The 13,415-nt window shown below is 29.5% G+C and overlaps 2 protein-coding genes across 4 annotated transcripts in view; one reads left to right on the forward strand and one right to left on the reverse strand.

The window, feature by feature from the left end:
* The window catches only part of LOC113517211 (nitric oxide synthase-like), a 56,058-nt gene extending 50,723 nt beyond the window's left edge, over positions 1–5,335 (forward strand). For all 3 annotated transcript variants that reach the window (XM_026901802.3, XM_026901801.3, XM_031912310.2), the window contains 9 exons: positions 80–309; positions 569–814; positions 1,033–1,186; positions 1,506–1,675; positions 1,996–2,206; positions 2,423–2,510; positions 2,603–2,885; positions 3,522–3,713; positions 4,321–5,335. In XM_026901802.3, coding sequence (XP_026757603.2) covers positions 80–309; positions 569–814; positions 1,033–1,186; positions 1,506–1,675; positions 1,996–2,206; positions 2,423–2,510; positions 2,603–2,885; positions 3,522–3,713; positions 4,321–4,440 — 1,694 coding nt within the window. In that variant the 3' untranslated portion in view covers positions 4,441–5,335. The remainder of the gene's footprint in view (positions 1–79; positions 310–568; positions 815–1,032; positions 1,187–1,505; positions 1,676–1,995; positions 2,207–2,422; positions 2,511–2,602; positions 2,886–3,521; positions 3,714–4,320) is intronic.
* Positions 5,336–5,368: 33 nt separating this feature from the next.
* Positions 5,369–9,107, reverse strand: LOC113517628 (cilia- and flagella-associated protein 299-like). The gene is made up of 4 exons (XM_026902369.3): positions 8,864–9,107; positions 8,198–8,375; positions 7,550–7,747; positions 5,369–5,711 (listed from the first exon to the last, which is right to left on the reverse strand). Exons 1-4 carry the CDS (start codon positions 9,031–9,033, stop codon positions 5,541–5,543), a joined length of 717 nt encoding a protein of 238 aa, XP_026758170.2. The 5' UTR covers positions 9,034–9,107; the 3' UTR covers positions 5,369–5,540.
* Between the last annotated feature and the right edge of the window lie 4,308 nt (positions 9,108–13,415).

The following is a 13,415-nucleotide window of genomic DNA, read 5'->3' on the forward strand; positions in this document are numbered from 1 at the left end:
ATGATTATAGTACAATATATAGTAAATATTATTATTATAGTAGTAAACTTATAGTGTCATACTTGTATTTTGTTACCAGGTAGCATAGCAGGATCGTCGACAGTAGAACAAATAGGACCACTCAGTAATGTATGCTTTGCAGTATTTGCATTAGGATCTAGCACCTATCCGAAGTTCTGTAACTTTGGGAAGAATATAGACAAAATACTAGGCGATCTTGGAGGCGAAAGAATTTTAGAATTGGCATGTGGAGATGAAATGTATGGACAGGAACAACAGTTTCGAAATTGGTCATCGAATATTTTCCACGTAAGTTAAAAACCATAAGCAGAAATTAAAAGACAGCTGTAGTTATTGAATAAATCCTTACTAATATAAAATTTGTAAAAATGAGTGTGTTTGTTGCCTTATAGCGCTTTAATGGCTTAACCAGTCACAAAAATGGAATGGAAAAGGATATTGGCTACTTTTTATCCCGATCCATAAACATATCCCAATCACGTGGACAAAGTCGTGGGTAATAGATAGTTAATAATATAAAATTAATAATATAGTATTTAATACGCAGGTTGCTTGCGAAACGTTCTGTTTGGACGAAAGTGATATGATAAAAGATGCAAAGAAAGCTTTAACTACACTACCTCTAGCTGAAGAGACTGTGCGATTTGGAAAACCTATACCTGATATATCAATAAAATGTGCACTTGAATCAAGCTTTAGAAAACAGTTGATTGCTTGTAAAATCAAGCATAATAAATTGTTAGGTGACTGTACTGCAGATCGTGCAACAATTTTTATTGATATGGAACCAGAGGTAGGTGGAAACACTAATATATAGCATATTTTTTAAAGTAATGATTAAACGATTGTACTTCTATTTACATTATATAATATAGGAAATAAAAGAACACAAGCAAAAGATACATTTGTATAAATACAAGAAGGTAGTCTTATTACTGAAAAAAATGTCTTAAAGTAATGAATGCATTTATTATATAGAAAATAAAAATACTATTTGAATTTGATTTACAGATTGAATTAAAATACGAACCTGGAGACCATGTTGGTATAATGGCGTGTAATAGAAAAGAAATAGTAGATGCTGTACTAGAAAGACTAAAGGATATCGATGATTATGATAAACCTTTACAATTGCAAGTTATGAAGGAAACACTTACACCTACTGGTAAATTGTCAAGTTTATTATTTAGTAATCTGTTTTAAATTTTAAATAATGAAAATAAATAAAATATGTCAGTTGTATGTACTAAGAGTCGTATAAATTTTACAAATATATTTAACGAGAATAGTTTTAATATTGAGGTAAACTTTAAGGATCATTTAAGTTTATTACATAAGTACAATAAGTTACAAGAGTTTTTGTAAATTTATAGTAAGTAATCTATGTAAGCTACATAAAAAATAGTCGTAAAGGCGGTTACAAGTGACTTTCATTTGTTAAATATAAGATTTCATATATATATCTAAATTAAATATTAATTCAGGTGCAATCAAAACATGGGAACGACATGAACGTATATCGACGGCTACAGTAAGAGATATATTCACTCGGTTTTTGGACATCACTACACCACCGTCAACAACAGTGCTGAAGTACCTTGCAAACTGTTGCAGCAATAAATCTGAAGCTGAGAAGATTAGAAAATTAGCTACGGTAAAAAACATATTTTATTTACAAAGTATATGCATTACAAATCATTCCTTTCCTTCTTAGAGTTATGTATATATGTAGTACTATACTGAATATATCCTCATTAATATTTAAACAGTTATTTTTAATTTTGAATGTTAACAACAATAAACCATAATTTTTGTACTAAATATTTGAGTTACACTAAAATGATTTTATAAACTTATTTTTTAACAGTGTTAAAAAAATAAATTTTGGTTCTAAGTTGTTATAAAATCCCATAAGTTCTAGTCGAGCCCTCATAATAATTTAATGAGTCAATGCAATATCAAATTTAATTTCAGGATTCAGTTGCGTATGATGATTGGAGACATTTCTATTACCCTCATTTGGCAGAAGTTTTGGCAGACTATCCGTCATGTAGACCTCAAGCTTCATTATTAGCGGCATTGTTACCACCGCTGCAACCTAGATTTTATTCGATATCATCATCACCTTTAGCACATCATTCGAGAATTCATATTACTGTTGCAATAGTTGTCTACAAAAGTCAAAGTAAGTGTATTACTACCAATATTTTTTGCATATTTATTATTTTAGTATGTTCCATCATTGAAATAAAGTTATCACTATATTATCCCATGATTTAGTACCTATATGATTATAGTCATCTGTTTTTTATATTTTACATAAGCAATTGCATATACATGAAACATCCACGAAGTCCAAATTTTCTATTAAAGTTGCTTTTATATTTTTTATCTTTTTCAGATGGCAAAGGACCTACACATTACGGAGTATGTTCTACTTATTTAAAAAATTTGAAACCAGGTGACCAAGTATTTGTTTTTATTAGACGGTAAGTTAATTAATTAATTATTTTTTACGAAACAAGCTTAAATCTAACATCATGTAATTTATTATAAATTTCAAACATCATTTCTTTTACAGCGCTCCTAATTTCCACATGCCTAAAGATTTGTCTGCTCCGCTTATATTGGTTGGACCTGGATCAGGCATTGCACCATTTAGAGGTTTCTGGCATCATCGCAGAGAAGAGAGAAAGAATGTCAAGGAAAGAGAGCAGGAAAAAGAATTCGGTCCTATTTTATTATTTTTTGGCTGTAGAAATCAAAGAATGGATTTGTATACAGAAGAAAAGAAGCAAGCTTTACAAGAAGGCGTCTTGAGCAAAGCAATGGTAGCGCTGTCGAGAGAACATGGTGCAGATAAAGTGAGTAACATAAATAAAATAGATATAATATTATATAATGAAAATTGTTTTAAATTAAGTTTTTCCTGAATTTACTTTCTAAATCTATCAACCTTTACAATAACTTCCTTGTAAGTTATGCAGAGAGAACTGAATACCAAAGATGTCTATTATTACATTTTTTGCTTCTTGTACTTAAATAATTGCGCTCCTATTTCTTAGAAAAGGCTAATTTATAAACTCCATTCCTTTTTTCTCATTTTTCCTTTAATCTTGCTAGTTACTCTGTTTGAGTCATAGTTTTTCTAATACAGTTAATTGTTTGTTATAGTAATATTTATGTATTTATTTCTATATGTTTATATTAGTTTAATTATTATGTTTATAATATATTAATTACTGCTTTTTATATTTCCTCAATTTGATAATGCACCGCTTACTTATTGCTCAGTTTGCTCAATGGTTGACTAGTAGAGTACAGCGTCCAGTGTTAAGTCCGCCATATGTACATAGTTTTAATGCGTATTAAAGTTTAAATAAATAAATAATACGTCTCAAGCATGCATGCCAGAATCGGAGTCTCCTAACTTCTCTTCAGACAAAATACGTTGTATCAAAACTTCTAAATTTAATATTAATAATACTGAATATTTACAGAAACATGTTCAAGAACTATTAGAAGATGAAGGTGCTGAAGTCACAAGGTTATTATTAGATAAAGATGGACACTTTTATGTTTGTGGCGATTGTAAAATGGCAGAAGAAGTCCAACAGAAACTGAAGTCAATTATTAAGAAGCAAGCTAAAATGTCGGACGAGGAAGTAGATGATTTCATGTTAGAGTTAATGGTAAGTAGATTAATAGATAAAATAATCTTCTAAATATAGCAGTTTTTAATGCTGCTTTGAATCTATTTAAAAATTGATATCTTGAAACTTTTTAATATTTCACTAATGCACTAATCTCAAATTGAATTTAAATTTGTATTTTTTGATATTTTAGAAGTTAGCGAATGACGAATCAGTTATGAAAGTAAAATGACAGAAATAACTAAAATATAACAAATAAAGATTTTTAGTGAAAAGACAGACTTTAGAAATTACATCTAGTTACTTTTTTCTATCTTATTCGTGTATCTACCGTGACAGCTATATTTCCATAGCTGTGTTTTGCTTTAAAGTCTGGGTGTATGACAGTGAAATTATAGGAAATGGAAGCACCTCAATTTTCAGTTCTAGTAGTAACGACATAGCGTATTCTAAGAAGTTAATGATGCTGTACATTGTCTGTAGGTGACGGTTACCGTTTTCTATCAGATTCGTTGTCAACTTTTTCGCCATCTCAAATTCTTTACTAACTAAAAGAAAATTTTGAACAAAAATTTAATTTATTACTTAATAAGTTACAAAATTAAGAATATTTATATTGATATAGTATAATTCTTTTTACTTTCAGGATGAAAACAGATATCACGAAGACATATTTGGCATAACACTTAGAACCGCTCAAGTGCAAAGTGCATCGCGAGACATTGCTAAGCGAACTCGTCAGGAGTCCATCCAATCTCAATCGTAAAAAACAATAATAATTTTTTGCAGATATTGACTGATTTTGAATGTGAAATATACCAAATTTTAATTCTGTAGAGCATCCAGAATAATGTTGTTTAGACCGTAAGGCTATAATTATTATAAATTCATTTTAGAGTTATGATCATTTTTATTAAAAATATATCAAACGTCTAATTTCTTAGAAAAAGTGAATATTGCATAATATTATTTATTTTTACTTCTTATAATTATTATATTATTGTAAGAATGCTTTAATATTTTTAATAAAAGTAGCTTCTATTTTTAAATAGAATATTATTATGAGTTGTATTAAATAAATAAAAAGTTGTAAAAAACTTTAAGAAAAAAAAATGCTTAAAAAACAATATACTTATACTTTTATCAGACTTTTTTATTACATTTTCTTTGATATTAAGTGAATATGTAGTAATCTCTGTTAAAATAGTCACTAAAATTCTTCAACAACCGTTCGTGTTTGTACAATAATTTTATCAATATTGTAGTCGGTTTATCTTAAATAGAAAAACCTTGAGGAGTTCTTACTTAAATACCTACAATGTAGAATTAAAAATAAAAATAATAATTAAACGAATCAACACGCAGTACTTGGTCATTAATCATGTACCCAGTGCTACTCACAGCTGCAAGATGAGCCGAATACCTCATTTGTCAAAATCGGTCAGCAGTTCCTAGTTACTATGAAGTTACGTAGCGTAATGTTTACGTTATATATTTGCCGAATATTCAATTGCCATTTTTAATGGTCGCAAACCAATTGGCAATCTTTTTAAATGGAATTCAATATGACAACGAACATCAGAATAAGTATTTAGTATATAAATAGTTGTAACTTAACTAATGTAATAAGAATTTCTTTAATAAAAGACATTTTGTAATTACGCTTTATGTTTTCTTTTCTTGCGATCCCGAAATACAATATTTTGCAAATAAAATATTTCAAAATATTAAAATTAGAACACAAATTTGCAAGTCCAATTCTTATAACAGATTCACAATTTTAAGAGCAAATTTCACATTTATTACATTAAAGTATAATTTTAACAATTTAATGTGTCTACAGTTCGACTCACAGACTTTGTATATCTAACTCTTTCTTCTTACAACGTGATCGTAAATTTCTATTTGTGTGTACCTTGGCGAATAAATTCTCTGTTTGGTGGTATTTTGACCGGGATCCTGTTGCGGGTCTGGGCAAATTATTTTATGATCGTGACGATTTTGAAAAAGGAGTCCTTTGTCGGGATCCATCAATGGCTAAAATTGAAAAAATGTAATCGTAAAAAAAGTATAAATTTAATATTTTTGAGTCCATGTATACGTGAAAAAAATTATGTAGTACTTTTTTCCAAAAGTATTACTCTACAATTACGAGCAAGTCTGCAGTTGACAGAGTTGAAAAATTTTCCTCTGAGGATATGCGGTGACTTTAAAGATTTAAAAAATATGAACACATAAGTTAAAAAATGCTTGATAAACAAATAATAGCGAAGTTATTTATTTATTACTTTCAGGTACGTCAAATTGTGAATTGTACCTAGTCATGAAAAAAGAGAAGAGAGAAAAGATTTGATTGTTTGTAATAGATAAACTTAATAAATACTCAACGGATTTTAAGACTTTAACAGCAAACATTATTTTCAAAATTTAATGTATCAGTACGAAGCCAGGCTTGATTGCTAGTTGATTATTAAGTACGGTAATTATACTTAAAAAAAAAATATATAACAACCACGACAATTTAATTTTTAGATGTAATGTAAAAAGCAAATAAGGGTGCACTAGCCAATAGTGGATGGTGATTTTCATTTCTTATGATTTTCATGGTTTATGGAAGATAATAATTTTCCATTAAGTGTATTGTTAGCTTATTTATCTTTCTCAATAATATAAATTTCAAATGCCTACTATTGAAAGTACTATTAAAATTGTAATAAGATTTCATGGAAACAGTAGAGAGCTATGCAAGAATTCACTCGAAACTTTTGGATTCTCGTTATCGACATTGTTGCCAAATAAATCGGTCCGAGTGAAGCGTACGAGTTTGTCACTGCATATTAAATATTTCAACACCACAAGTATGGAATAAAATATTCTTTATATCGAACTATAGATGGAATACATTGTTTACAGTGTTTTAGTGTTTTGAACCGACTTCAAAAAGAAGGAGGTTCTCAATTCGGTTGTATTTTTTTTATATTTGTTACCTCATAACTCCGTCAATTCTAAACTGATTCAGAAAAATCTTTTTTTTTATCTTAAAGGATGTATTTACCGATTGGTCTCATATAAACTTTATTTAGGTCAATTTAGTAATATAGTTTATAGACCAAAATAACTGGTTTTGTCACTACTGAAGTTTTTTTTTTTTTTTTGTGGAACAATCTTTAATTACTTTTCTATTTATATATTATATAATATCTATTTCATTACTAGTTTTTACTCATAACTTCGTTAGCATGATCCAGATATTTTGATTGATTGAAACAAAAAATAGCCTATGAATCATTCTCAATCTTAAAAACTACGTGTTCATTATGGCGCTAAGAGTACCATCCATAAATATATAAATATAAAGAGAAAGTGACCTTTATTACATTTCTTATGCAAAATAGACACCTAATAGTTATTATTATTGATACTACAATTCGTAATTTCTTATTTTGGGTCATTATTATGTCCACTGCTAGACATAAGCCTTCCCCACATTTTGCCTGTAGTTGCCACGCTTGGCAGGCTGATTGGCAACCGCAGTTAGGCTTTTAGAGATATTTTAAGAAGGACGTTGCGGCCCATCGCTCACCCTCCCTTAGCACCCTCCTACGTTAGCCACGGGAAAGGAAGGGGTAGCCCATTGCTGGGGCACACTCGGCGGGCACACACATTTTGGGTCATAATTGTGGTTAAAAACTGGTCATACATAACTTTGTTTTTAGAGGTTTTTTGATAATTTCTAATTTCAGTTTGTTTATCCTTCGGTTTCGTCACTATGATTGTTCTACGGATATCCTCATTTCGGATTTTATGATGCAAAGAAACTCCGAGCATAGTCTTCTCTATTACATCTTTAAATTTAAATAGAGATAAGTTTTTACCTTATAATTCCTACTCATGTTACTTCTTACAGTCCCGTGGCGCCAGTGGTAGTATCCTAGATCGTTGTCTTTAGGCCATAATGTTTTGTTGGATTTAAAGAATACGGTCCAGTTTTCTGATATTAGCTTATGAGCATAATCTATGTAACCAGATATTTCGAAGCCACCTTTTGTGAAATGTCTGATAAATATTATTGACTGGAATAATAAAAGAAGGTTGTATTGCATGCCATTTTAAAATAAATTATCCGAGTTTGACTTCAAAGTATAGTTAATATATAAATTAACATTTGTTCAAAATACTATTCCGCCATTCTAGATTACTATCTATATTTATTGTGTTTTTTTTAAAGTATCTACAATACAGTGTGCGTATAGTATATAGTACGGTTTAGACATTCATATTATGAATTTTTTACACAGAAATTTAATTCAATTAGGAAACTGCAGAACGATTTTTAATATTTTCTTATATAAAAAGATTTAATAAAAAAAAATATGGTCTGTTCCGTTTTTGTCCTTTTTATTTTTAGTGTCTTAAATTTATGTATTATGGATTGATATAATACAAAAATCTTATTGTTCCAATAATGCATTCTCAAAGCAAAACCGCGAGTAGCAACAAGGCTAGCAACTCTATTTTCTTACCTGTAAAATTCCTAATCTATTAGCTCTTTCTCGCACTGCCAGTTCCCTATTGAATGGATCTTCAAGATTGGCTCCTTCGCTGGCCAATGTGTAAGATTTAACGACAGGGTAAACAATGCCATGTATAACAGCACGACGAGTATAAAACTCTTTTTCGCTTAATGTGTCACCATTCGTTCTAGAAATCGACAATGAAGGACAAATTTTTAAGTTTATTAAAAAATATAATGAAATCTTGCAAGATATAATTTCTGATTTTTGATTTGTCGAAATATGTTTAAGGCAAATATTAATATAATAACAATTTGTAGCTACTTGTGGGACCATGGAACCAGCTTCATCTTCAACCTCACCGTTTCCCATTTTTCACGCGAGATCGAGGTCAATCGTAACTAATTTACAATTTCTAAAAACGGTGAGCCAACTATTGGCTGATAGCTATTTTTTTTAAACAAAACATGTTTTAGTGACACAAGTAATAACTTTAAAATGTATTTTGATATCTCAATTCATTCCTATAATAATAAATCATAAGTTTAAAGTCTAGGTAGTTATCTACCAGATTTCCTTCAATTCCACATAGCCATTTAATAAGCAAATATCTTCACATTCGTGTTTATATTGTATATTAGTAGGGGTAGAAGATAGGGTATAGATGAAACATACCTATAACCAAGAGCAGCTATTGTCCTTGCCGAAATAATGCTTCTGATATTACGCAGATCGGCAATTTCAATAAGCGAATCTAAATAATCTTCCCAGGTGTCGAAAGGCAACAGCCTCCGATCCGCCTCGACCCCTGGCGGGTACTCGTTTTTCTTTTCAGCCATCGCCATATTTCATTAAAGCTTTTATACAAAATAAAAATAGAAAAAATATATTAAATATTTAAAAACACATGATAGGTATATAATGGCAGATGTTGTAAACTTCAAATTTGACGCGTTTGTCATTGGGCCAAATGATTAAATGTAAAAATGAGTTCCATTATTTTGCAGCCTTGTTCTTAGGTAATTTGCATTTGATTTTAATTTATAAGACACATAGTACGAATTTCAAAGAATATAATCTAAACTTTAGAGACACATATATTTATTAAAATAATCAAGTTTATGTTTGCGTTATCTGTGAAATTATATATTATATTTATGAAATTTTTTAAACAAATAATATCTTCAAATAAATTTTAATTAAATTTATAATATATAATATTTTCGTGACGCTATCAGTTTAATAAAATTCATTAAAATTAAAATAAATTTTAATAATAGACTTTCTAATTTCCTTTATAGTTATTTGTTTGAACGCGATATACAAAAAAAATTTTGTCTGAATATGAATTCGGTATTTTATATTTTCTTGAATTATTTTCATAAATAAAATAATTCCTGTTATGTCATTAATAAACCGAGTCAGTTTGATTTGCGTAAGCGGAAGTATATATCTACCAAAACTATGGCGCCGCATCCGTGACAACATAAAATGCAAATTTGAGAATAGGATATAAACCGGCATATATGAAGATGCAATTGTGAGTTATCTGTGTTTTCTGACAGTTTTATGACGAAAAATTGTTCGTATAAAATGATTTTATTAGATAGAAGAAGTAAATATTCTAAACAGGTATTCGTATGTATTCGGCATTCTTTATCATAATGGTAATAATTTTAGTATATCTATTTTTCTTTATTATCATCATTGTTATCATATTAGCTATTAAACATTGGAACACACTCTTACTTGACATAACATCTACCCTAAACAAGCTAGCTTTTAAACACATATTGCGCAACTATTTCTTAGAAAAATCACTTTCCTTTAAGCTTCTCCTGCTGTTTGAGTCATAGATTACTTGGTCATGGCTGGAAAGAAGCCATATAGTATATTTAAAAAAAGAATAAGAATGATTTGAAATTTTAGCATACCATTCTTGTATCTCTGTGTGTAATGTCTTATAACTATAATTTTGTTATGCTAGTGGAACTATAAAAGTGGTATCATTTTGGAGTAAATCGTCTATATTTTGGTCCATCGAGTCGGAGTATCGAGGATTAACGACAAATTTAAATCGCATTTTTGTACGAAGTCGGCGAGCGTCAATTGTTGTTGTTGAACATTGTATCGTCATATTGCAGCCGTAAGGACATCGAAGAAGAACTAAACATAGTGTTGTAAGTGATAAGTGCTGGTGAACTGTGAGTACATTTTATTTATCTAATTACAGAAGACTAAGGAATTTACTCTAAACATTTCATATAAATATTTACTTGTAAAAACTTTGGATATTATTGAAACTTTAAAATTAAACTTATACAATGGATTCATATATAAAAGTACAGCTTGATTTAAGTGAAAGAATTAGTAGAGCAAAATCCAACTTTATTTTCGTTCTATAGATTATATTAGTATTAGATTAGAAGCTTTAGAAGAATTAATCATAGTTCGACACATACACAACTTATTCAAAATCTACAAAGATTTGAATACTAGTTCCTACGTATGTAATAACGTCTATGATTCTACTGAAGAGTTATATATTACAAATTTCAACTGAAGGAAACATTGACTAGTTTAAGGCAGTCGTGCAAGTTATACCGAACAAAACAATAGTAATAGATCCCCGTTCTCAGGCAAATATTCAGAATGGAGTATCATTGGTACATAATAATAAACATTTAGATGACGTGATTATTAGTTGGGGAAGCGGAGCAATTACTACGTCATGTACCGATTACACATGTATATATTTATTGGAGAGAAGATATTAATAAAAAATATATTATGTGAATCAAAAAAATTTATCAAATATTGCTAGATTTATTTTTTCTCTATTCAAATGCTTGTCCAAGTCAAAAATGTTTGCCCAATGGTCGACTGGTAGAGCAGTTCCAAGACTGTCCTAGATTTGTTAGAGTTTATTGATCCAAAATTGTGTGTACATAAAAGTAATGTTATTAATTACTGTGCATTGAAGTTTAAATAAGCATCATTCTCTACTCCAAAATAAATATTAGCCATTAACAGTTCACTGCTGAACTCCCCCATAACGGGGTTTTACCAGTAGTTGCCCCGCTTGGCAGGAACCGCAGTTATTCTTTGATGATATTTTAAGAGGGACGCTTCTGCCTATACCTCTATCATTAAATTCTCTTAGTCGCCTTATGATTTTCTATTATACTTAGAATTACCATAATATACAAGGAAGAAAAAGTTTATTGTAACATAAATGTTATTATTAAAATTAGACTTTAGTATACATAATTTAAGCATTTTCTGTTAACTACTGTTAATACGTGATAACTTTGTCCGCGTGAAATCAATAGGTATTTTCACACTGATTTAAAATAGAACCACTACAAAAGTAAGAGTTGTTTTCGATGCAAGTTGTCAATGGCGTATCTTTAAATCAATACGTTGGCGTCGTTATCCTATATGTCTTGTGTCTGATATAATTAAAATGTATAGACAGATAAAGGTTGAAGAAAGTATTTTCAATGGTATGGCGTGATCATGAAAATTATAACGCAACTTCAATATTAATTTATCGGAAAAGTTCTGGCCTCAAACAACCCTCCAAATAAGATATAGAAATTTTAATGTGTTCGTGAAATATCTAGCGCATCTTGTGCTTGTATAAAAATTTCTATTAAATATTTTTCAGTAAAGCAATATTTTTCCAAGGTCATGAAAGATATATCTGTATGTAAATAATAACATACATAAAATTTTAATGCATAACATATACATGCCGTTTGGCCCCGGCATTAAATAGGCTATCTCTTCCTTTGTGTGTCGTAGGAGGCGACTAAGGGAGGCCGAGGTATGGGCAACAGCGTCCCTCTTAAAACATTTCTAAAGCCTAACTGCGGTTACCAACCCGCTTGCCAGGCGTGGTGACCACTGGCAAACCCCCTCAAGGGGGAGGATTATGTTCAGCAGTAGATAGTTAAAGGGTGATATGTCCGCCAAATGTACATAGAATTTTACTGTGCATTGAAGTTTAAATAAATAAATAAATATTAGCCATTAACAGTTCACTGCTGAACTCCCCCATAACGGGGTTTTACCAGTAGTTGCCCCGCTTGGTTATTCTTTGATGATATTTTAAGAACCGCCTATACCTCTATCATTAAATTCTCAGTTATTCTTTGTAACATATAAATATACAGTTAATTTTAGGGCATTGAAGTTTAAATAAATAAATAAATATGATGATGATGATACATATAAATATACAGTCATTACTAATCATTGTGCGCTATTAAATGTATTATTAGACGGAAAATTGTCAAAAAACATCAATTTGAAACGTAAATTACTCGAATCCAATCGTAAGTTAATGGTACACAATATTTTTTCGAGTGTCGTTTGGATTATATTAAGAGCATGTGTGGAATGGGTATGATTGAGGTGAAATAAATAAATTTATTCTTCGTATAAAATTTACATAAAACAAATGAACATTTTAATTTTATTTTATGTAAATGAAATAATTGGAAATAAATTTTAATGTTTAATGAGGTTTTTGCGATGAGGTATCGTATTATTTTTCTACAATTATATTTTTGGCATATTGAAATCGTAGGTATTATTAATTGGTATTAAAATGATTCTAGTTTTTAATTAATTGTTGTGATTTACCTAAACTATAGAAACATGGAAAATTATCAAAAGGCACTTGGTTAAGATCTACTTTAATTCTATTATTATTAACTTAATTTAATTTTATAAATAATAAATTTGCAAACATTTATGTTGCCAATAATTAGAATTTATGTTTCTCAATAGTTTTCGCTTCAGTCGCTATCTTAACAAATTTGTCATACATGTAGCACGGTAAGCTAAAGTACCCACCTGAACGTAATTTGATTTGCTTGTTGAGTTTCAATTTCGTTTAACATTTTCAATGGTGGTCAACATGTTTCCAGGAATTATTATGGTAAATATTGAAGTGACGTCTTACTTTGAATTTTGTTATAACAATTTAAATTATAATAAGAATTGAAAGAATTATTATTTATTACTAACTATATATGAATACTCATTGAATTGATGAAGTTTGATAGAGACATAATATTTGGGATGAATCATAGATTATTTTTTATTTCAGTCAATCAACATAATATCCTCATTATGCAGACGAAGTCGCAGGTAAACACTAGAATTATATACAGGGTAAAATTGAAATCGTTTGAATCCTTTTAATAAAATGTTCTAC

This window comes from Galleria mellonella, unplaced genomic scaffold (assembly GCF_026898425.1).
Source record: "Galleria mellonella isolate WM207_F2 unplaced genomic scaffold, CSIRO_AGI_GalMel_v1 utg103, whole genome shotgun sequence".
Taxonomy (NCBI): Eukaryota; Metazoa; Arthropoda; class Insecta; order Lepidoptera; family Pyralidae; genus Galleria; species Galleria mellonella.